We start from the raw sequence: 25,608 nt of genomic DNA, 5'->3' as shown, positions 1-25,608 counted from the left end.
TTAGAAAGAAAAATGGCGATGTGAGGCTCTGCATTGATTACCGGAAGTTAAATATTCAGACGGTGAAAGATGCTTATGCTTTGCCCAACCTGGAGGAGACCTTCACAGCGCTGCATGGATCTCAGTGGTTCTCTGTTTTGGACCTAAAGTCTGGATACTATCAGATAGAGATGGAGGAAGAAGACAAAGCCAAGACAGCTTTTGTGTGCCCATTGGGATTCTGGGAATTCCAGCGTATGCCCCAGGGAATCACCAATGCGCCAAGTACTTTTCAAAGGCTCATGGAAAAATGCGTGGGCGATATGAACCTAAAGGAGGCCATTGTTTTTTTGGATGACATCATCATATTCTCAGAGACATTGGAAGAACATGAGAGAAGATTGCTCAGAGTCCTTGACCGTCTCAGGGAATACGGCTTGAAGCTGTCAGTGGACAAGTGCAAATTTTTTCAAACATCTGTGAAATATTTGGGACACATTGTGTCAAGGAACGGTGTCGAAACAGATCCTGACAAGGTCAACGCCTTACAGACTTGGCCTCCCCCGAAGAACCTGAAAGAACTGAGGTCCTTCTTGGGATTTTCAGGGTACTACAGGCGGTTTATCCAGGGGTACTCTGGGATTGTCAAGCCGCTGACGGACTTAACGGTTGGCTACCCGCCTCTGCGAAAGACCAAGAGACCAAAAAGAGAACAGTGGGAGATACCACAACCCAAAAGAACCCTTCAGGGACCGCTGGACTCCAGCCTGCCAGCATGCCTTTGATACAATCATTAACAAGCTGACAACCGCTCCAGTATTAGGGTTCGCTAACCCAACCTTACCTTACATATTGCACACAGATGCGAGCACCACTGGACTGGGAGCTGCACTTTATCAGGAGCACGGCGGAGAAATGAGACCTATTGCATTTGCCAGCCGAGGACTGTCTCACAGCGAGGCTCGCTATCCTGCGCACAAGTTGGAGTTTCTAGCCTTGAAGTGGAGTGTGACGGAAAAGTTCAGCGACTACCTATACGGGAATCAATTTACCGTTGTTACTGACAGCAATCCGTTGACATATCTATTCACGTCAGCAAAGTTGGATGCTACCAGTTATCGATGGCTGTCGGCTCTGTCTACATTCTCATTTGTACTCCAGTACCGTGCAGGGAAACAGAATTTAGACGCTGATGGTCTATCGAGACGGCCCCATGAGCAGCTGATGGATGACGCTGCATCGCAGAAGGAACGTGACCGGGTTCATCAATTTATCTCACGTCATTTTCTTGATGGTGAGAATCTCACCCAGGTGGGACCCGGTGGTACAAGCAGTCTGTGAACGCCATCTAGTTAGGCACGACCCAGAGAGTGAATCTCACGAGCCTTGCGTCGCATTAGTTGAGTCCCTTGCCATGCATGCAGACGCCATCCCTGCTATCTTTGAACAAGCGGAAAGTGCTGAAGGAACATCCACCATCCAACACCTTCCAAGGGAGGAGTTGCAGGAAAAGCAGTGGGCTGACCCCAGCCTCAATGAGGTGATAATACAACTAGAAACAGGTCAGAAACCCCTGCCAACTATACGAAAAGAGCTCCCTGAACTCCCACTGCTGTTAAGAGAATTGCCTCGGTTGGAGTTGAAAGGGGGAATTCTCTACCGGAAGAGAAAAGAAGGGGGACATGTTACCTTCCAGCTGGTCCTACCCAAAGAGTTGAGACCAATAGCCATGAGGAGTCTGCATGTTGACATGGGTCATCTAGGGATAGAGCGAACTACCGATCTTTTACGATCCAGGTTCTACTGGCCTAAAATGGCTGCTGAAGTGGAAGCAAAAGTAAAGACATGCGACCGATGTGTACGGAGGAAAGCCCCACCTCAAAAGGCTGCACCGCTTGTCAACATTCAAGTCACACGTCCGTTAGAGTTGGTCTGTGTGGATTTCCTTTCGATTGAACCAGACAGAAGCAACACGACCAATGTCTTGGTAATTACAGACCACTACACTAAATATGCAGTGGCAGTACCCACACCCAATCAGAAGGCTCGTACCGTGGCAAAGTGTCTTTGGGAGAATTTCATCATCCATTACGGCATTCCCGAGCGTTTGCATAGCGATCAAGGGCCTGACTTTGAGTCCAAGACTATAAAAGAGCTATGTGCATTGGCAGGAATTCAGAAGGTCAGAACGACACCATACCATCCCAGGGGAAATCCTGTTGAAAGGTTCAACCGAACACTTCTGAGTATGTTGGGAACCTTGAAAGACCAAGACAAAGTGCATTGGCGTGACTTTGTAAGGCCATTGGTGCATGCCTACAATTGCACAAAAAACGAAGTCACTGGGTACAGCCCATACGAGTTGATGTTTGGGCGGCATCCCAGGTTGCCTATCGACTTGGCTTTTGGAGTTCCACTCAGAGAGCACCCTCAAACATCCCACTCTGAGTATGTACACAACTTGAAGTATCATTTGGAGGAGAGCTATAAACGCTGCAAGAAATAAAGCCAGATTTGATCAACGCATCACAGAGTCTGCACTGGAAGTTGGAGACCGTGTGCTGGTAAGGAGTGTCCGTCTCCGCGGGAAACACAAGCTTGCTGATAAATGGGAACCGGTGATTCATGTAGTGACGAAACGTGCTGGCGATCTCCCAGTGTACACCGTGAAACCGGAAAACCAGAATGGACCCCTGAGGACCTTGCACAGGGATCTTTTGTTGCCCTGTGGATTTCTCCCTACAACAGAAAGCAGCCCAATCTCACCTGAGCCAGTCCCACGCCACCGAACGCGCCAGAGAACTCGCTTGGATCCTACTATACTTGATGAGGATGGGAGCGAGAGTGAGTCAGATGATGATGTTCCTGAGTACCGGCCTGCAAACTCTGCATGGGTGGTAAGCACCTTGCACCCCAGCAGAGTCAGACAAACCACAGTCGCTGACCCTCTGCCTGAACCCCCAGTGGGTCCAGATGCAGCAACCTGTCCGGAGGCTCAAATCAAATCCAACCGTCCTCTTCAAAGTAGCATTGTGAATGCATGTAGTTCACCTGAGGTTAACTTCTTAGAACAAAATGTGCCTGTTGATGCTCCAGCTAGTCCAATAGCTGACGATGCTCCAGAAATTGCAAGAGGATCAGACCCAGAAAAAGAAACCTTATCAGAAATGGAACATGAAAGAGAACCAGGAGAAGAAACCTTACCGGAAATGGAACCTGAAAAAGAACCAGAAAAGGAAACCTTACCTGAAAGAGAACCAGAAAGCGAGCCCATACCTGAAGTGGAGCCTGAAAAAGAAAGCAAAACTGAACCCGAAGCAGAACCTGAAATGGAAGTAGACAAAGCTATATCTGAACATAGAGTTGAAGAAACTATTACTGGAACAGAACCAGGAGGAGGTTACATGTCGGGAAACAGTGAAGATTCACAAATGGAAGAAGATTCCGTGGTTGCAGTCACAGAAAACAAAGATGAGCAAGATGCCTCTCGCAGGCAGTCCAGTAGACCTAGGGATCCCCCAGACAGATTGCACTACACCCAGTTAGGGAACCCCCTTGTGTCTATTGTGCAGTCGCTTTTTCAGGGATTAAGTCTAGCTTTTGCAGAGACACCACGAAGTTCTATGTATTCCAAGGTTGATGCTTATAGTCCCCCTCCAGTTGTGCTCAAACAGCCAGCTAGGTGTACAGGGACGCACACCTTTTCAGTGGGGAGTGTGTAACCCCGGTTACAGAACCTTATAAAATAGATCTAAACTAAAACTAAATTATTTGAAAGTTAATGTGTTGGGAGTAGGTTATTTTAAAATATATATGTGATTAGATTAATATTCTTTGTCAACCATACTGACATAAATAATATCTAACAAAGGGTTCAAACAGTCCCTTATAGTTAACCCCTCCCCCATTCAGTGGATCAGTCCAAGTGAGCAGGAACAGGAAATGCTTTTTTTTTTTTTTTCAGCCGAAGTAGCATTTGAGATACGGAGCAGAGGATAGATGGTCAAATTAAACCAATACCTGTAGTGATTACAATCCTGCTGCTAGTTGCCAAAGGAAAATTCTTGGTGAGTTGAGTATGAAGCTTGTTGAATTAATGTAAAATCGGGATTAAATCGCTAGCGAGCTAACTGCGCTAGCGCGCTAACGGTGCTAGCAAACGCTAACCATGCTAGTGGTTGCTAGAATTTGTCATGTTTGTAGTCTGCTGTAGCATGGTAATGCAACTTTTAAGCAATGATGTTCTATGTGAGTTAGTGTTAAAATGTTTTATTGACCATGCTGTGATAAGACTTATCTCTTGCTAGTTTAGTTAGTTGAATCTAACCTATGTAACAGTTGTGTATGTAATTGCTACAGAGATGCCCTATTCATTTTCAATGAGAAATGAAAACATGACAAGTTGTTAAGGGAGTGACCATTTTATTTTTGACAGATTACAGTCGAATGACACAATGTGTTAATAATTCAAAGATAGAAAAGCATTATCAACAGTGCTGTAGTGGCTCTAAGAAGTATGTTTGAACTATATAGTAATACTTTTTTTTTTTTGGCTTTGTGGATACAAGGCCAGGTCATCGTCATCGTCATCATCGTCGTCATCATCATCTTCATCGTTTCTTCGCCTTCTTTTTTTTTTTTTTTTTTTTTTTTGTCGGCTATCCCCTACGTCCTTACTTCGTTCCTGGGTGTCCTCAGCGGTGGTGTGGATTTTACGAGACGAGACATTGGAGTCTTCAGCCCAGCCTGCTCTGTTATAGAGAATTGTCTGGTCCTGGAGTGGCGAGCCAACCCTATGAGCCTTCAAACGAGGAGATATTGAAATAGAGGGAGAAAAGTGGTAGGACAATTACATTTCGCTTGCCCCACAACAAGTTTGAAGAAAACAGACATTGTTACGTTACACTTTAATGCTCAAAGAATACAACACCGCAATGGATGGATTTTCCCAGTAACTCACTGAACTGAACTTTTGGTGATTTTCCTTATTAATACTATAGTGATTGATTTGTCATTGAGGTTATAGTTCTAGACTGTGTTGAGTTATATCATCACTCTGATGGTTACAGGTAAAAGCACAGGTTCATGTGATTGGTGACCTTGAGGTTTCATGTGATTCATTTTCATGTTTATATATATATATATATATATATATATATATATATATATATATATATATTGTTATTGATATTTGATTTTTGGTTTTACAAACAAAAAAAGAGTACCAAAATATTTAGAGAATCCGCTTGTGTAGTTAGAAGCACTATAAAATAGGAGCTATAAACCTTAATATAGATGAATAAAAATTAATGAGTGCCTGACTAATAATATGGAGCTAGCATAGCATTAGGCTACATCTTGAATCTATATAGGGATATTGAACCAACTAAGTACTCACTTGACAAGTGGATTCTTAACCAGATTTAATGAAATTTAACAAAAAAAGAAAAAGTAAAAGGGTGTTTATGGTGATTCTGTGTATAATGTGATGTTGCACCTGTGATGTTTTGAGAAGAATACTGTTCTAAAAAGAAAATATACACAAGAAAACCGGTTGAATGAGAGAGAATTAAAGTTTATTTCCTTACCTCTTCAAACGTACCTATTGAGTTGTGTCTTTCCTCACTCTTGCTGCCGATACCCATTTCTCCCGAGCAATCTAGATCTTCTGAGGTGCTGGTCCACATTGAGTGTTATTCCTCCATCACATATTAGGGAGGCTATTCAGGTATTACTTCTGGTTGTTACACAAGCACTGCTACTTCTGCTACTTGGGCGGAGTGATTTGCTCACAGTACCCGAGAAGCACCGTGGTGAGGAGCTGAGAGTAACAACAGGGCTTCAGGTGTTGCGCTAATCACTGTGCTCTGAGAATATAGTTCCCAGTTTATATACGGTTAGAAAATGGCTGTGTGTCATGTGACCTTGTTATTTGTACACGCTGTGATTATACAAATCACAACATGTAAATTGGAACATGTTGGGGTTATTTTGTCACTTATTGGGAGCAGTAGGCTAGTTGGAACTGGTTACCTCCAGGATCTGTGCTAAACTAGACTAGATGGAGACGGTTGCCTCCAGGATCTGTGCTAAGCTAGGTTAGCGGTGGGTGCATCAGACAGAGTTACGACACGCACAGAGATGAGAAGGTTATGTACGGACTTCTCTAACTCTGGGGGATACGGTGAATAAGACAAAGTCCCAATAAGTTGGCATGTTCTTTTAAACCTTAGACCTTTGTAAAACATATATTCAAGTCAAAGCCAAAGAAGTCTGTCTTGTTTTGGTGCATTCTTCAGATCCACTATGTTGGCTTAACATTCAGGTACACACAGTACTCCTCTGTCTGTCTTTTTCTCTGTGTCTCTCTCCTGCTGCAGAAACTGTTTACCATGACCGAGGATTTCATCATTCTTCACTACCTCATCTTATGATCCCCCTTACGTCATTTTACTCTCCCCCCCTGCCCCTTATCAACTTCAGTGAAGGTACATTTCTCTCCTTTTCACACAGCGTATTGCAGTGGCTCTAAAACTTTTTTCAATAATGTGCATCCATTGAAATACTTTTTCCTCCAAGTACCCCCTGACTAGCACAAAACATTTGCGATAGAAACAAAAAGCCAATACAGCGTTCTGCCATCAGTGTCTGATTTACTAAACAATGATATTGTAACTTAAAAGCATTTAAATGCTTTCAATTCATTTCAAATGTTTAGAATATATCACTAAATGCATTCATTATTGTAGTGTATAATTATTTTAGGAATGCATGACTGATATTTTTTAAATAAACAATTTTAAAAGATCCACTCAAACCGCAGCGATCGTCTCTGGACTGTATCTGCATTTAGCATATGTTTACATACTCCTATTTATCTTTTTTTTCTAATTTCATTACTATCTGTACAAAGAGGGGGAACACTTTGGAAGAGGTGATTTACATAAACATGGGCAGAGATAGACAAGTGTCTGATAGAGGATGAATAGTGGCCTTGAGAGTGTGTGTGTGTGTGTGTGTGTGTGTGTGTGTGTGTGTGTGTGTGTGTGTGTGTGTGTGTGTGATAATTAGGGTTTGGTGCTAATACGGCACCGGTGCCTTAACAACTGGTATCTACCGGACTGAATAGTATAATAATAGCAGATTTCGGTGCCACTGAAATGCCAGTGCTGCCCTTTGATGCTCCGATACGGACATTAGAGGCAACCGAAACATCGCTGCATGTGACGCTAGTTTGCATAATACACTTGGCAGCAGGTAACGTTAGCTGGATGAAACCATGGATGTATTAAGAGAAGGGTTAAAATGCTGACAGCTAACGTGGTGTGACTGTATTTTACTGGAGAGGATTCCAACACAGAGATGCAGTCTGCAGCTGCCGTTGTCAGAAAAACAACACAGATGGTGCGTTCACTTGAAACTCGCCTCGCCAGCCTCGTGCTGCATTCAAAGTTATTGTAAAATACCCTTTTCCCATCAAGTGGTTGTTTTTGTCGTTTACTAGCAATTTACTGGTGAAATAAGTTATTGTTATAAGTTATTGTTATTACATTTTTAATAAATCATTTAATTTTGACCATATGGCCTTAGCAATAAAAAAAGCCGTTCTTAAATGTCACAGACTGTCATTTTGTCCTCCTTTTTTCTTTTTTAAATATATACAATTTTTTTTTTTTATCTTTTCAAAAGTATCAGTTCAGGCACCGGCACCATTTTAAAAGTATCGTTTTAGCACAGGTATCGGAAAAAACCCAAATGATACCCAACCCTAGTGATGATGATGAGATGACTGAGAGGAGGACCATCTGTGCTGTAGACTCCGATGAGCTTATAGCCTGCTCCTCGTCAGTAGCTGTCCTATAATACACACGGTATGTAATTTAGTTTTTGTATTCCAGCAAGATAAGATAAAACAAGATAAGTCTTCATGATCCCCAGGGGGAAATTCACATGTCACAGCAGCACAGAGACGGGTAAAGAGATACGAAAACAAATTTGAATGAAATACATATGAATTAAATAATTAAAATAAACAAGTAGATTTATAGCTTTTTGGATATGAGCTTGTGTTCAATTCTGCCTGCTTGGGAAGACAGCTGTGCAGAGAGTTTTGAAATAGGGAGGTCGACACAGAGAAATGTGTGTAACTACCGTATTGGTCCGAATATAAGACCCTGGAAATACGTCTGAAAAAGTGGAGTCATTTTATATTTGGGGTCTAGACTGAATAGACTTGAATCAGTTGTTCAAGTCGCAGAGGCTGGTTTTAGAACGAAAGGGACGTCACCTGTTTTAACAGCCAGCAGAGAAGTCAGCTGGTAAAGTAAAAAAAAAAAACATAGAAATGAAATTATCCATAATCCATTTTATTTTAATGTTATAAACAGCTGGTCGAAATGGCAGAGTTTTAGACGGAGCCTCAACAACCGCCCGAAAGCGTGGTAACGTTATGGTGAAGCGAGATAGAGAGGGACTGAAGAGAACCCAGTGCGGTAGGACAAAACAGTGACTCAGAGAAATAAAATGTGTTTTCGCCGATTCATCACTAGAAGTGTAACTGTAGCAAGCATCTCAATATCACTAACGTTATCCACATTCATATTTATTTATCATTTTATTTTTTTAAGAGTCATTTTTGGGCATTTTATTTGTATAGGACAGCTTAGACTTAAAAGGGGAGAGAGAGGGGGAATGACATGCAGCAAAGTCCCGCTGCGTGGAGGAGTAAACCTCTATATATGGGCGCCTGCTCTACCAGGTGAGCTACCCAGGCGCTCCACATTCATATTTAGAGGCAACAAATAATATATCCAGCTACAAAAAAGCCTTAAAGTCGGAAGTTAGAATGGAAGTACAATGAGGCGTTGTCATGGAGATGATACACCATCTAAAAATAGCCAAAGGAAATCTTACCGTGGTCCTCAAAGCGGCCACTTCCAAGAGACAGGACAGGACAGACAGGAGAGTGAGTGATTATGTAATGATGGGATGCCCGTTACCAGAGCAGTCATTCAGCTGAAGGCCTTGGAAATATTTACCGTTCATTTAAATGTGACACTTTTCATCTAAACAGATATTGAAAATATTATTTTATTTAAAAGATATTAAAAACAACAGCTTACCTTGTTTTATTCAATGTGATTTTATTAGAATTATTTTCAAATAAAATTATTTTCTTTATATAAACAAGATTTGGTCTTCAAAAAGTATTTTTCCAAAAATGAGTCTTGAAAGAAGGGGGGGGTCGTCTTACATTTGGACCAATACAGTAATTAAAAAAACAGTACTATTCCCCATCTTGTCTTCTGTTTTACATTCCAGCTCTCCTTCTCTGTCTATTATTTTTTAATAGTGCACTGAGCAGCTCAATGTTTTTGAAAATGCATTTTGTCTTGTCCTGAGTGACGAGGAGGCGAGACAGCGTGACCGATTACACACAAATCAGTTGGGATGTGATCCCAGAAGACCTCTGAAAGTTGGGTCCCAACTACTATATTGTCTCTACTTTGTCATTTCTTTCATTTCTCCAACTCTCCTCAATCTTTCTTTCTCACACTTCTGTTGAAACATTTCTTCACTTAGGCTCTCTATTATTAGGAAGGCATATGTATATTTTATTGCTTCATAATTTACAGAAAATAAAACACAAAAGAGAAATTCATTTTTAACAGGGGTGCTAAAGTGCAGTGCAGATGAATTCTGAATTGAATGCAAATGAAAATGGAAAATATTGAGAAATGGCACATTTTTGGCTGCTATTAGCCACACATTTTAGCATGTTCTTAGCTGTGACAAAGAAAATGAGGCTTTTACTGTTATTAACAGTAATTTCAGCCATTCCAGGGGATTGCTGGGAGCCTGCCGTGCACAGTGGCATTTGTTTCCTGATTTCGATGCATCCTCCACCCAGAAGCAAATCAGTTCACTAGTTCAGCGCTTCAGGGAAAATCAGAAATTATTCGGAACTGCAGCCCGCTCAAAAACTGAAAAATCATGTCCAAGGGTGGCCTGCCGTGTAAACTATTAGATCTGGAAAAAGCAACATAATTGCAAGCATTGAAGCCCACACATTCTGCCTATTTTATATCCTATACAGAATTACACGGCGGGGTGAGGGAGAGTCAACCAGCATAATGCAGAGTCCTGCTGCCTATACTTTGCCTGTCAAACTGCTAACAAGCTCAAATGATTTTTTAATGATAGGCCCCTCTATCCCACAAAGCTGTCTACTCACAAACACTCCGACTCGTACACACACACACCGAAACGTTGCACGCATTCGCTCCCACACGCATCCATAATGAGTTTTATTAAGGGAAGTACATGTGGTTTAATGGATCACTGCAAATGCCATTCCCATTCACTCTGTTGTATTCAAGTTCCAGCAAGATGCTTCTTTTCCCCCCCGGTGTCACTTCTTTTTTTTCCAAAACACAACGTGCGGTGCATACATACTCAGGTGCAGAGAGCTAAAGTCCCTGCTGAGCTAAGAAACAAGTGGAACTAGAGCTTTTACCATGTAATGGTTCAAACAAATGATGGCTCTTTGTAAATCAGAGTCACTATGTAAGATTCAGTGCGTGACCTGTAGTTTGTCGCGCTAAAATGTTAGGGGCTGGATTGGTAGGGGAGTGTTGCTCCAAGTAATGGTGAGGCAATGAAATATGATCCAGGAAGTTACAGTAGAGGTTTGAAAGCATATTAGACGTGAAACCGCACACATTGCAGCAAAATGGGAGCCTGGTTGAGCTTATTTGCCGTACAACTCTGCATTTTCTTTTTGCCGGAGCCCTGTTGTAGTGGTCCATTTAACCCAAACTACGATGTTTCCCTTAACCTAACCAAGTTGCTCTTGTGCCTAAATATAACGCAACTTTAACCATAGCGCCATAATGTAGTAAAATGTATTTAATTTCAGCACTGCTTTCTAACGGTTTTAAAAGGACGGACAAATTATGGCGTTCTGCCGATTGACGGTCAATCAGACGTGTCAGATGTGTCAGGGCACAACTATGTTGTTGTTTCATTTAGAGGACTTATAAGGTGGCTGGGTTTTTCCACACAAGACTAAAGTCAGTCTAAATGTGGCTTTAACTTACTTTTTTTCAGTTATGCTTCCGGTCCCCTTTTCTTGTTATTCCTGTTTAAACTTAATATAGCCCCCATTTCCATTTGAATTTGATTGAGCATACTGATTGAGTTCCAACTTGTTCATCTCATATTCTGTTTCACTGCATTCTATCATCTGTAGACTGTTACCTATAATTTGTACCACCTATTCGCTCTTTCTTTTTTTTTCATACTAACACACATTTCACACATTTTTACTGCCTGTTACCCTTCCTTCCGCTCTGCTCTTTGCTCTAGGAGTGAAAAGTATTCCAGGAAGCATTCTATATCTTGCCGCTTTCGCTCTATGGTATAGTTGAATGCAGATCTACACACACACATACACACACACACACATATATATATATATATATATATATATATATATATATATATATATATATATATATATATATATATACACGAGAGGGGATGCATTTAGAAAAAATAAAGAGGCGTTGTTTACTTCATAGGCTGTGTATCTGTGTTATTACAGTATCCGGGTGGTGATATAACCAAAAAAATGTATCCTGGAATTCATTCAAAACTTTAGTTTGTTTAAAAAAGTAATAAATAAATAAATAAATAAATATTTTTTAATTTGACTGAAAGAGACAATTATGTTGTTAAACGCAACTATTTCAGAGACCGTTAATTGTACAGCAAAATATGGAATTGTTATAGCTCTACTCTGTAACACACATAACACTAACACTAACACTTCTTCTCGTTTTTCACTTCTCTCCCCTTCTTACACTCTGCATTAAGGGAAGCATTCTACATCGTGCTGCTTTCGCCCTGTAGCACACTTCAATTGAGATATACAACACATTCAACTGATCTGTCATCAACTGCCAGACAAACATACATGTTAGCATGTACACAATGAACAGATGCAGATGTTTGCGCAGCCCAAGGAAGCTGTTCCTGGCTCAAAACACACATTAAGCTCAGGAATGACAGCAGCATCATACCAAGGACTGCATTGATCTGATTAAATTGCCCCCGCATCTGTCATAGTATCATGTAAGAAACATGCGATTGGTTTTCTATTTGTGGAGTAACTTAGATAGATTTTCATGTCTGCTTCAACCCGTTGTACCAATTCATCTTTCTTTGAGTACATGTAGATTGCTACGGCATCGGGCTGTGTCTGCCGCTGACGGTGATAAGGAGTGATTGGATTTTGCATATGTAATCACTGGTTATGGCATGTTAATCGTACAGAGTGGTGGCCTGTGGGATGTAACATTAGATATGTGTGGCAAGCTCATGCACATATGCACACATGCTCAGTACACGCACGCATGCACGCACGCACGCATGCACACAAGCAAGCACGCACACACACACACACACACACACACACACACTCACACACACACACTTTAATGTTGTGTAACTGTTCCAACGTAGTGTTTGTTTAGAGTAGAAGATGTGTTTGTGGCCCAATTATTGTCATTGTAGTTGGCTGGGATGATTTGCGTAAAAGCATCATTTTAACTGTGATTGTGGATTAGACACTTGTCTAGCGAGCAGTTCAGTTCGGGATGATTTGCTCACTGATATTAAAGGAAGAACCCATGTGCTCTACTCTCTCAGGCCTCCTGGAGTTCTCTCCCGTCCTCCTACGATACTTCATCTCAGGTATGGGTTTATTACTAGAGTTAGATTCTGTGCATATACAATAGTGCTGTAGTGTAAATTACCAACACATTGTAAAAGTCCCTAGTGTCACGTATAGTAAAGAAGCTTCCTTTTTTGTGATCCTTTATGATAAGTGGGAGGAAAAGCCAAAGAAGCAAAGAAGACGAGGAATGGTAATATTCCCTGATGTGTTGGGTGCCTCCGGCAAGCTGTAGCCTACAAGCTGAAGCCACCTATAGAGTTATGGGCTCGCCTTTGCTCTCCAGTCCAGTCCATATGTTTGTCTGAGTAGAAGTATAGAGCCTGTCACCACTTCCCCTGGCTTAGTTTCCTTTCAGGCCCTCCCTCTCTCCAATTCTTTTCAGCACAACTCTCAAGTTTCATCGAGGCTGTGAAGAGGAGCCGTGAAGATCCAGCAGACGATTTTCATCTGTTTAATTCCTCTCTCTCTGATTGCGTCCGTACGCCTGATGAGTCACAGTTAACCCAGTCACACAGCTGTGTGATTCCCAGCGCATTGATTCATACAGTGTGCCGCCACAATGCTGTCCTCTCTTCACTCGCCTCTTCCTTTCCCCCTCCCTCACAAACTGCTAATGAAGTGAATCACAACTGTTTTTCCCCCGTTCCCTTTACCCCAACAGCTGATGGTGAGCGATTGCATCCACAATACTCTTTTAATTAGTATAGAGAATAAATTGGTTGAGCATGCCTTTTTCCTTAATTGCTTTTTCCTCAGCTTGGATTTAATTGGGCCGCAGCACTGTTTATTGATCTCCTTTGATGTGCTTTAATTTGGATAATTTTATATATTTATTTTGGAAGTGACGAGTCGGTTTGTCTTGAGGGGGCGAGTGTTAGGCGGCGGGGCCGGTACTGCAGCAGACTGCAGCATATTCAGGGAGCCTGGGGTCCAGTGTGTGATGGCAACTAGGTGGGGAGATGATCGAACCCAGAAGGCAGCAAAGGAGCTCCACTACAGTCTGAGAGGCCTCGAGTGAACAGCTCTTTGATCTCCCATCAACACCTCATGAATGCCAATGCAGAGCAGTAAAGCAAGGGAGGCAGGCCTTCTAAGCCAGCTTTGACAGGCCTGCAGGCCGGTACATATTCCTTCCAGCAGCTAGTTTGTACTTTGTGCCTGATTCATGCTGCGTCATCTCTCCCCCTCCTGCCTGCCACAACAAAGACCAATTTTCTGCCTCCGCCTCCGGAGTTTCATAATTAGTGTGCTTCTCTGCGTGTGATTGTGGGTTTGTTTGCTAGATATGCGTGCGTGTGTGTTTGCTTGTGGGAGCATTTGTTTGTGTGAATGTTCTTTTTTTATTTGCTGCTTTTACTTATATTACTCCCAACAGTCCACCTATGTAACTCCACTTTCTCCCTCGCAGGGGGTAACTTCACCCTGGCCGAGCTGGGAGTATGCGAGCCGACTCCCCCTCCGCACCCCGCTGCCGTTCCCTACTGTCCTGATCTGGGCCTCCTCCAGAGGGGGTACTCCCTCAGCGCCGGCTCTGATGCTGACTCGGACCCCGAGGGGCCGCTGTCTCCAGAGCGAGCCATCCAGCTGTGGGCCGGACGAGGGAGGGTAAAGTCCCGGCGCAGCTCAGGAGTTTCCAGTCGCGAGAACTCTGCCCTCACCCTCACCGACTCGGAGAATGACAACAAGTCTGACGACGAGTCAGGTAGGACAAAGGACTCTTGAAAGATGTGTATATCAAAATACAGGCCCATTGATTTAAAAAAAAAAAAGTGAGGAAGGAGGTGAGTAAGACTTGAGAGAGTGCGAAACAAATCGGGGAGGATGCGTCAGACTGATGTGATAGGATAGTCGGTGTTTAAATTGGGCCCTGAGTGAGAAAGTATATCTTACGCAAGTTTGTCTATTGTTGAAATCTTTAGAGCATCTCTCAAACAGGCAGCCATTGTATGAATTGCGGGTGAGTCTGTTTCTGATCTGAAGAACAGTGGTTGGACCCCTGATCCCCACCCCCCATGTGATGTTCCCAGAGGGGAATCTCCATCCTCTGGCAACTTTGTTTATTGCCAACTTCCCCATTTCCTTGTTAATCCTGACGCGGTCGTAAACCTGCGCTGCAGCTTCGCCGAGGTGTCAATGGAGGTTAATGAAAAGTGGATGGAAGGAAAAGCAACAGTCTAATTAATTGATTTCTCGGCGGAAAAACGTATCAGCTGTGGATCAACCTCTGTTGGACTGGGGGCCTCCGAATCAGAAACAACTCCTGTCGACTGATCAAACTACTCAACACCTATTAAACACATCAAGGAACACCTTCCCTGAGACGCGCCTCCCTTCCCACTCCCCGATAATTGCTTTGTGGTTAATTACCAAGCTAATCTCGCAGCCGCAGATATCAGCCGCCGCTTCACTCTCTCTGTCTCAGGGCCAGGAGAACGCCATTGAGCGCTCTGTCGCCCACATTTCCAGACATTGTAAAATTAGCTTCTTAATCCTATATTGTGATAATCATTTGGCTGCAGTATGAGATCAAAAGTTGTTGTTGTGGTTTTTTCAGCTTCCAAAAAGAGACTTTATCCAGTGATATTTCATCATGGATATTTTTATGCTCCTGCAGGCTAGAAACATTCACTTGTCTGGTCATTCATATTATTATGTAGAACGTGTCAATACAATTGAATGCAAGACTTCAAAAGTTTGCATCTATATTGAAGCGTCCGGGGGAACCACTGACTCGCACCTTTCGGCTCGTCTCATGGATTCACAGAGCAGAGATGTAGATCAGGCGTCTGCATTGCTGTCTCTGCCAGCATGAAGATATCAGAGGCAGTGCGGCAGCATGATAACAGGACCAGCTGTGCGCATGTGTCTGATCAAGTCAATTCGTTAGTTTTTTCGTTGCTCTGAAAGAGGAAATGTCACCCTTCGCTCTCCAAACAGATACTGAAGGCACGTCACACCTCAAAGCACCCTGAGGAATGATTTCTCTTCCACCAGACCTAACCAGCCTGTGTGCCCCCGAGCAGTGTGGCTGCTGAATTTGCAAATGTTTGCGTCTGTCATTGTTTTTCTATATGATATACGGTCTTTCTCCGGCTGTAAGAGTATGAGCCTAAACCCTGCATGTGTGTGCAGGAGTGTGAAACCGGAGCAACAGGAGTGTCAAAACAGCAGGAAGGGGATCTGAGGATCTAATAATAGAGATTGACAGAGGCAGACAGAGAAACAACATCATAAACACATGCTAACAAATCAAAAAGACGGTGACGTGCTAAAACACCAAACAACACGCGGCACCACTCTCATCTCGCCGCGTCTCTAACAAGCTTCAGAAGTCTCACCTCCGCTTGCTTCTCCTCCTACTCCTCTTCATCTACCTCTTCTCCTGCCTTTCGTCTTCATCTTTCAAGCTTCTTCTTCTGTCTTCTCTTGGCTCATGCTGCGCCTCTCACCATCTCTCGTTATGCTCCTGTCAGTACAGCTTGCCAGCGTGACTGACAGGTGTCGGCGTAAGGGTCTAGGGTTCCCCTCCAGGGCAGGGGCGTACATGTGGATGAATGTGTGCGCGTGCCCTATTGCAGATTTTACTACCAAAATAGAAAGCCCAGAGAAATGGTGACAGATATCACAAACCTCAGGGAAAGTGCTATTTGTGTTTGCGAGCATGTGTGCATGCCAGTTTTTATGTCAGCAGGGCAACTGGCTGCAGAGTAATTGCTGGATAAATTCACAGCCCATTTCTTTCAACTTCTTTGCTCAATTTTTGTTTAAAAATAACAATGAATAAACTACAAATTAACTCTAAGATAAGCTAAAGAATTTGTGAGACTTTCTTCCCATTTTTCACGTTGCCTAACTACATGTACTATTTTTAAATGTTTGATTCTAGAGGAGATGAAAAGTCTGAAAAAACAAAAACTAAACCTGAGTCGATAACAAATTAAAGGGTGTGATTCTTCCGATAGATAGTCGTCAGTCAAGTTGCCTGGTGCCTTTGCTAGACTCAACACAATTAGCACCACATTTACACTTATTCGCTTCACCTGTTCAACTGCTCGTTAACTCAAACATCTAATCAGCCAATCACGTGGCAGCAACTCAATTCATTTAGGCATGTAGACATGGTCAGAATGGGGAGGAAAGGTGATTTTTAAGTCAAAGGAAAATCCAACGCCGTATTAGCAAGGTTTAAATAAAGTGAGTGTAAACTTAATGAAAACATCTTACAGAACTGGTGTAGAGAATGTTGAATATTGCTGTATGTTTTTGTTGAAATATTTAAATAAAGACTGGTATCAGAACAAGCTTTCTGCATATTCTGCTGAATTAAGCTTTTTCTGATACTTACGCAGTTTTAACAAACATTTACAGACATAAGCTCTTCCAAATACATGCACTGAGCCTGATCAACAAGGCTAAAATCAATGTTATGATATCAATAAGATTTTCTCTTCCAATATCAGTTTTGATGTGTATTTCACAATTAGGCAAATGTATGCAAGACTGCATGAATAGTCAAATAATTATTGACCGTTTCCCTATGTCGATTTCTCAATTGGAATGCATTGATAGTCCGTAACTCACCGTCTTTGTCAGTGGATGGAGTTTGTGCAGTTGTCATGGAGATGGTTCAATTGTCACATGACACAATATTAGAACTTCAGTCATGTTATTTTGATGGTTATAATAACAAGCTGTGATGAATCATTACAAGTGGGGATTGTAAATGAATGATGATACAGTATGAAAATATTAACACAGTGCATGTGTGATTCCAGTGAAAGTAGAAAAAACAATAATATGCACGCACATCCATGCAAACACACAGGTTGACTTTGAAAGACTGTAAATACTTTAAAGAAAGCACCCAGAGAACAGCACCTGACTGTAGCGTGCATGTGAACACGCTACTCATTCAGACATGTGGTTCCTCTGCAGACCTCTGGCACCTGCTAAATCAGCTTCTAAACTAAAACTCTGATTATTTTTTTCATTTGTTTTTTAATTTACTGTTAAATTCCAATTACCAACAAGTATGTAAAGCCTGTTAAATTAGTTTCCTAAATGCAACTTAGGGATTTTAAAGTTTCCCTACATCCAGCTTTATTGTCAAGTATTGAATAAAGACACTTCGTTTTTATTGCCCCTTCCAGACACTATTAAAATAAAGAGACTAGAAACGTTGGCTTGGCAGAGCCAATACAAGTTTCGTTTGCACAAGCAACACAGTGAAGTAAACAAATATGGGCATAGAGAGCGGGCGGCAATGGGAGATTTCATTTTGGCAAAGTGGAGGAAGAGATTTACTGTCACACTGTGCACTGCCTCGTAAAACGTCCGTCTGGAAACACAGGCAGGAGAATAGGAGCGCTTGTAAATTCCCACAGCAGTGCCTGATGACTGCATCCAAACTGCATTGATCAGGAAGGAGAATGATTAAAACATGCATTAGATGAAATAAGATCAGGCTTTGACATTGATTTAAACCTAAAGCCTGACTTTATGGCCACAATCCATAGTCCAGTGCTCTATACATGCTTTGTGTGTGTGTGTGTGTGTGTGTGTGTGTGTGTGTGTGTGTGTGTGTGTGTGTGTGTGTGTGTGTGTGTATATGTGTGTGTCTGTCTGTGTGTGTGTGTGTGTGTGTCCCTCTAATTAAAGAGCAGCCTGTTAAGGAAACAGGCAGAATCTAATTCAACTTCAACATTGTTTTCCGTCAATAAATCTTGGCTTTACTCATACAGCCGACTTTATGAACACAGACACCCACTGGCTGCTCACTCCACAGTCGAGGCCCCGCCCAATCACACATGCATGCTGATTAGCTGCTTTTAGGCGATATCCCTCTCCTCCTTCCTTCTCTGGCTCAATCTCTCCATTTGGTCGACAGGATAATAAATCATGGGGTAGTATTGTGACGTATGTGACAGGATGTATTAATCCCGTAATTAGAGAATGAAAAGGTGGCGCTAAATTTAGTCTGGCCTTTCTGTCTAGCCCTGCCCCCATGTCCGTGCATATGCAATTGCCTGGTTTCCCTCAAAGGTTTTTTTTTTACTCTTAGAAGCTGTTTTATATTGCTTAAACTTTATGTTAATTCTCTTTTTTGACAAAGTAGAAGAACTTTCAAAATGCCCCTTAAAACATCTGCAGTCAAAAGTTTTTTTGTTGTTTTTTTTTTTGGTAGCTGGAGCTGTAATTATGCTTTATAAAAGCTGTGTTGGGCAAAGTGATTCCTGATTAACTAATCAAATCTGCTAGCACAGGTGGCAGAGTGCCTGCACCCGAGCTGTCGTCTTTATTCTTTTTTAATGTACCACACGAATCCCACCATAAATCAAACCAAATCAACCACGTTCAAGTCGACTGATGTGTTGTTACTTTCGGGAATATTTCAAGCGCTCAAAGGATTGTCTTGCAATCAAGGTAAATTAAGATAATGTCTAATCATGATCATTTTGAATTTTGAATAAAAAGTGCTCCATACTTTGGGATACATATTGTAATTATATGTCACACAGTGCTTGTAAGAGCCTTTTCTTTCCACCTCAGCACTCTCAGCATCAGTAACTCGGTCCATGCAGTTCCTGTCTATCAAATTCAAGCAACACTTATAGAGTTGGACTGGTGGGGTCCCCTAAGAGCACTGCTGTCCCCTCAGGGTCTCTGTTAGTGTGTGTGAGTAAGAAACTGAGAGTGAGAGCTTGCGTGTGCGTGTGTGTTAGGAGGGTTGGGGGCATTAGCCTCTGATTGAGTTTTCAGAGAGCAACGTGGGGTGCGAAAGGCTCGACAATGGTCTAACAGAATTAGTCGCTTGTGATGAATGGTGTGTGAGAGCAGCACTGACAGCTCGCTTTTAGAAACGCGCGACTGTGAGTGTGTGTGTGTGTGTGTGTGTGTGTGTGTGTGTGTGTGTGTGTGTGTGTGTGTGTGTGTGTGTGTGTGTGTGTGTGTGTGCATGTGTGTGTGTGTGCGTGCGTGCATGTACGCCTCCATACTTCACCCACTGGTTCAAGGACTTTTTGTCCATGCAATGAGAGATATGCATGCTGGAATGAGCAAAGTAGTGGTGGACACACAAACTTACACACACACACACACACACACATGGCATGTATCTGTAAGTGTCTGTCTTTGGGTTAAGCCCAGGGTTTGAAAAATGCCCCACAGTTAGGATCAATAAAGATTGTTCTTTTCAACATATCAAACACATCACTCATACATGTTCACACACTCGCACAAATGCTGCAATGAATAAAAACATAAACCCTCATCTCTGACTCTATAAAGATGTTGTTGGACCAGATATTGAAGTGAAGACATACACAAAGAGCAGTGTTTAATAAAAACCCTGGGATATTGATCACAGTAGATGGATTCTAACTCACATTAAAGGAAGGGAGCTTGGAGTGATAGAGATAAGAGGAGAAGAAGAAGAAGAAGAAGAAGAAGAAGAAGAGGAAAACATAAACAATGAATAAATAGAAAGGGAGAAATGAAGGAGGGACTTTCCCAGGAATCTGACAATGACGACATTGAAAAATATGTTATTGTGTGTTCTTGGTGTGAGGAGGCAGCATCCCATACTAACAGTACTATTATCAGGTAAAGGAGAGGCACAGAAGCAGTGGAATATCATTGGCGTTGGATTTGTAACCTGCTGACGACTATGCTGCCGCCCTAATAGGGAATTTAGTTAGCTATAATGGCCTCTCATGCCATCTTCAAACCTGCCAGAGAAAGAGAGGGGAAAGAGAGAAAGAGAGGGAGAGAATGAGCACTGAGAGCAAATTGAGAATTCTCCAGCCAATTATGAGTGATCATATTTTCCTCTGCATGCTGCTGAAACTACTTTTATAGTTTAATGGGCAGCGCTCTGCTTCCTAATGAAGGCTGAAGGTATCAGATTGAGAAAAAAAGTAGATAATGGAAGGGCCGGAGGCCGCACTCACTTTATTTTTGTTTATTTTGAACCATTTCCACTATGTATAACTTTTACTTGTGTTTGTGCTTTTCTTGCCCAGTTTAGTTTTGACTCTCAAACTCATGCTTTCTTTCTTGTTTTGTCATAACCCTGTTTTTGTTTGTTTCTTTTCTCCTGCTTTTTCTTTCTTTCCTCAATTCCCTCTCCTCCAGTTTACCTAGATGATGGGGAGGATGAGGATCCATTTGGGGACTATGTAATCAGTAAGTCACGTCTGACTGTAGCCTCTCTTAGATTACTCGGCCCACCTTAGCCCCGTCGTGCTTGTATTTGATTGTGTTTGATGTGATTCTCTTTGCTGTATTTGTCTGTGCGTGACTATAAGTTGATGTTTTTTTCATGAAAGAGACTGTTTTACACAATGCAATAGCTTCTAACCGGGCTCCAGCTGAGATTACAACATTATCCCCGGGTCGATTCAAAGGCTTGCTCTTTTGGAAAGTATGATTGCGCATATTACTGTAATTGTTGTAATGAAACTACATTTTCTGCAGTCCATTGTTAAAAGTTGTCATGATGTTGGCGTAACGTAGGACGGAAAGAACAGTCAAATAATTGCATTACTCTTGTATTTCATCTGATACAAGCCAGCCATTGTTCTTCTTCACATGCCTCATCTATATTTACGAGCTCCTTTCATTATGATCTCCTGTTCATTAGCACACGTCCAACTGGTTAATCTCTTTGCACTTGATCACAGAAAATTTCCCAGAGGGTGTGTTTTTTTCTTCTTCTCTCTCCTCCACCACCGGAAACTCAGCCGCATTTACTCGTGTCTCTGAGATTGTTTGTCTCTATGAGCGTGAATTAGTGTTAATGTTTGTGTTATTGGGCTGTGGAGTTTTCATCTATTTTCATTAGTAGAATCAGAGGAGGGAGAGAGAGTAGAGTGTGTAGCAGAGAAGATGAGAAGATTCATGCCATATGGTTTACGTAATAGCATTTGTTGCACACATTATGTGTTAGACGTAATACTTCAAGGTCGCAACCTTGAAGTGAATCGAAAAGAAGTAAGACACGTATGCACGCATGGCAGCAAAGAGCTGAGGAGAGGAAAGAGAAGGTTCTCTGGGATCATGCAAAGGTTAATCGTCTTGGAGCAATTTTGTATAAAAAGAAAGAGGTGAATTCAAGTGATACAGCGCACAGGAACACACGTTCACAGTAGGTGAACTCACACACACATACACACACACACACACACACACACATACACATACACAGATAAATATGCAGCTTAAAAACGGCTTCATATGTGTTCTAACCTACAAATGGACAGTATATGAACAATGGAACTTGATGAAACTGACACTTTTGAGAGAAATTGATGTTAATATAAATTTGAGACTTTGTTCTCCTGGTTAAATTAGAATGAGGCAAAGTTATCACAGCAGATATTTACTGATGTTAATTTCCCTCTATGCCTTATTTTATTACTTTCTGTCTGTGGAAACACTTCAGAATATACTATTTGCTGTGCACAGTTGCCTTGGTTTCAGGTGAGTAAATATTCACGACTTCCTTGGAAATGAAAATCTTGAAATATATTGTATTTGCCATACAGCATATATACAGTACACAATATCTGGGAAGGACAACATCCCAAGATTTACTATATTCTCATGCATTTTCTTATATCTAATTCCTTATTCCAATATATAAAATCATTTTAGAGAAAACCTTTGCTGGACACTCAATTCTGAAAAATGATTTTACTTAAGATGTGTCAAAGACGACAGTTCATCACTAATACTGATATAAAAGATACAGTGATATCAATTTCCAAAGCTGTAAATTTAGAAACTCTCATCTTCCGACCACCACCACTTCTGCAATTATTAAAGCAGTATTTCATTTTTGGTACATTTGAACATTTTAGCTCTTCAGCAGAATTCAATTTCCACCAAGAGCTACCCTGGCTGACACCACAGGCTTTCTACATTTATTTCTATGTGTTATTCCCAAATTAAAATGAGGAATACTAAATTATTGCAAGAAGTGAGGTCCACCATACACAATGAAAAACCCTTATTTTAGGAATTCAAAATTAGGAACAAATGTATACTTTTTCATCTAAAGCTAAATCAACTAACCTTAATGATGTTTCTCAGAATGACAGCATTTACCAAAGTGTGTGATGTGATGTGATGCAACAGTTACTGAGCTAGCAGCCAGGTCATACATTCAAACAGAAATCCAAGACACTTGTCACCTGTCCAAAGAATGATTTACAACCCACCAGTGACTGTATAGGACATCAGGCTACACCATCATCAATCTTCTGAACTGGCAGATAGGCAATAGTGTTGGTGCTTTCTATGCATAGGTGCATTACTGCTACGTCAACTGTCCCTTACCTATTCATCTACTGGTTCCACCAACAATACGTGTTTTTGGGGAGACCTCTAGCTCTCCCAGGAGCCCCATGTAGGCTGAGTCCTTGGTGCAGCGCGGGTTCAATTCCAACCCTTTGCTGTGTATCATCCCCTCCCTCCCTCCTCCCCTTTCCTGTCTATCAGTACAGTAAAACTATCTGAAGAATTCTTTTACTTATACGTTTGCTTCTAGTTTGTCTGTGCAGTTTTTTTGTTTGTTAGACTCATAAGGTGGTTGACATCTCTTTGTGAAATGGCTTTTGTTGAAGTGATGGTAATCTTTGTGTAGCCACACATGGCTCTAATGATAGCAGTGTTGGTCCGTTGGTCAGTCCACCATTTTGTTCCAGACTGAAATATCTCAACAACTATCGATGAATTGCCATGAAGTTGGTACAGATATCCATGGGGCCAGACAGTCGAACCCAATGACTTTGGTGATCCCCTGACTTTTCCTTTAGTGCTACTATAACAACTATTGGACTATTGGATGACTTTTCCTTCCTGACATTCCCACTTTGTGTTTAGTGCTAATTACTGGAGCACATGTAAACACTGTAACACGCTATACCTAAATAATCCTTAGATGCATAAGTGGGGGTCAAAAATGACCCCAGCGGTTGATTTTTTGCCATATCTTTGTAATCTTACATTTTTATCATTTAATCTTCCATGTATTCCTCAAATAGGTTGTCTTTGACATGAGGCCATTTGGATTTGTATCTAATTGTTATATTTTTTAAGTAATTGCATGTTTTGTATCAGTACCACACTTTTCCATCCACATTTACTGTTGATCCACACATCTAATGGCAGCAGTCTCACCACCCTGAAGGTTATTTTTACTAAATGTTAACATTATTTTTAATACTCTCTACCAATTACTGATCTGATCACTGCTACTAACAGTGCATTAGTGTATTCTTATTTGAAACAGTGTTTACCAAAATCCCTTCATGTTTACTTTACCTTAATTCCCTTACCATGAGTTAAGTTATACAAATACTTTGAAGTTTAAGTTGGAAGTATTGTTAAGTAGTAAGTAGTTTTTTCAAGAGGCAGTGATGTGGTTAGTTATATAATTTCTAACTGGTAACCACCAACATGTCAGAAAGGTCTGTTGTCACTTTGACATTTCCAGTTGAAAATTAATTTCAGTGCTCAACATTCAATCAGTCAGTCAATTACAATGTATCACGATGACATTCAGCCTTGATGAAACTAAATATTGGTGTGTTTACATTTCCTGTCAGTAGCTGGGATGCAACCATAGACTGTAAATATTATGGCTGCAACTTATGGTTATTTTAATCAATTAAATGTTTAGTCTATGGAATGTAACAAAAGTTACAAGCTATAAAGACAAGCACGTTTTGCAAGATTTCATGCGCTTTCAGTAGAGCAAATATGATTTCCAAATGATTTATTATTTTTAGTAGTGGCTCTAAACCTGCTAGCATTTACAGCATTTCTCAGTAGTTCGTGACATGGTCACATTATTTAATCTATAGATTCATGTACAAGGACACGTTTTTCTAATTTTTTTGTGTTGGTGAGGACAATTTTTAAACTAATGAATTTCAATGGAAAGCATATTTCGTGATCACAGCATAATTACAGTAGCGAGTAGTATTAAATGCAGAAAATCCAAGTAAGGAGGTTGGTTGGGGTGGTGGATGGGTCGAACAACACAGGACTTTCACCCCGGAGACCGGGGTTCACGTCCCGGCATAATCCCCAACTGTCCCGTTGTTGTGGCGCGTCGGCATCCCAGAGACCGGGGATTGCGTCCCGGCGTATGCCGTGTCCTTTCACCGTGCTTCCTTTCACCATGCTGACCACACGAATAAATGACATCCTCAGCAACGAGATAATCGTGTCCGTGTACACAAATCAATAGATTAAAAATAACGTGACCATTTCACGAACTGCTGTGAGACCGTGCTGCACACTATGTGAATATACTCTTGAGCACAATCATGAGGTGTGTGTGTGTGTGTATGATATTGTATTGTTAAGTAGTAAGTAGTTTTTTGACTTAAGATAGAAATTTATTAAGTTTACTGCATAAAACGCATTCATTCTAATTGGGGTCATTTTTGACCCCACTCATGGAAGAGTGTAGGTATTGGTAGGTCATGCATCTAAGGGATAGTGGCCATGGTAACAGTTAACTGTTAACCATCATTGTGAGCATGTTAGCATGCTGATGTTTGCATTTGGCTCAAAGCACTGTGCCTAAGTACAGCACTGTTTAAACATGAGGTGGTACCTACCCAGTGACATCAGACACCCAGTGAGTCATTTTCTCAGTGAGTCTTCGAATCCTTCGGCTGGAAATATACAACGCAACACCAGAAAGCTGGCAGCTTGTCAGGCATGAAATGAAGAGCAACACAATATGTTAAACCAACCAAACCAAATCAAACCAACATAGTATTAAAATATATTATAGTGTATTTTTGGTACTTTATTTTGCTCTCAGGCATCACTGTACCATGTAGCTATTATGTTTTTGGGTAACATTTTAATAA

The 25,608-nt window shown here is 41.5% G+C and overlaps 1 protein-coding gene across 1 annotated transcript in view; it reads left to right on the top strand.

Moving 5' to 3' along the window:
* tenm2a (teneurin transmembrane protein 2a) overlaps positions 1-25,608 on the top strand; it is a 179,637-nt gene that overhangs the window by 24,102 nt on the left and 129,927 nt on the right. The window contains exon 2 of the mRNA XM_028590296.1: positions 14,127-14,420. Coding sequence (XP_028446097.1) covers positions 14,127-14,420 — 294 coding nt within the window. The remainder of the gene's footprint in view (positions 1-14,126; positions 14,421-25,608) is intronic.

The sequence above is a fragment of the Perca flavescens genome, chromosome 10 (genome assembly GCF_004354835.1).
Source record: "Perca flavescens isolate YP-PL-M2 chromosome 10, PFLA_1.0, whole genome shotgun sequence".
Classification (NCBI taxonomy): domain Eukaryota; kingdom Metazoa; phylum Chordata; class Actinopteri; order Perciformes; family Percidae; genus Perca; species Perca flavescens.
This window is presented reverse-complemented; position numbering and strand designations above follow the sequence as displayed.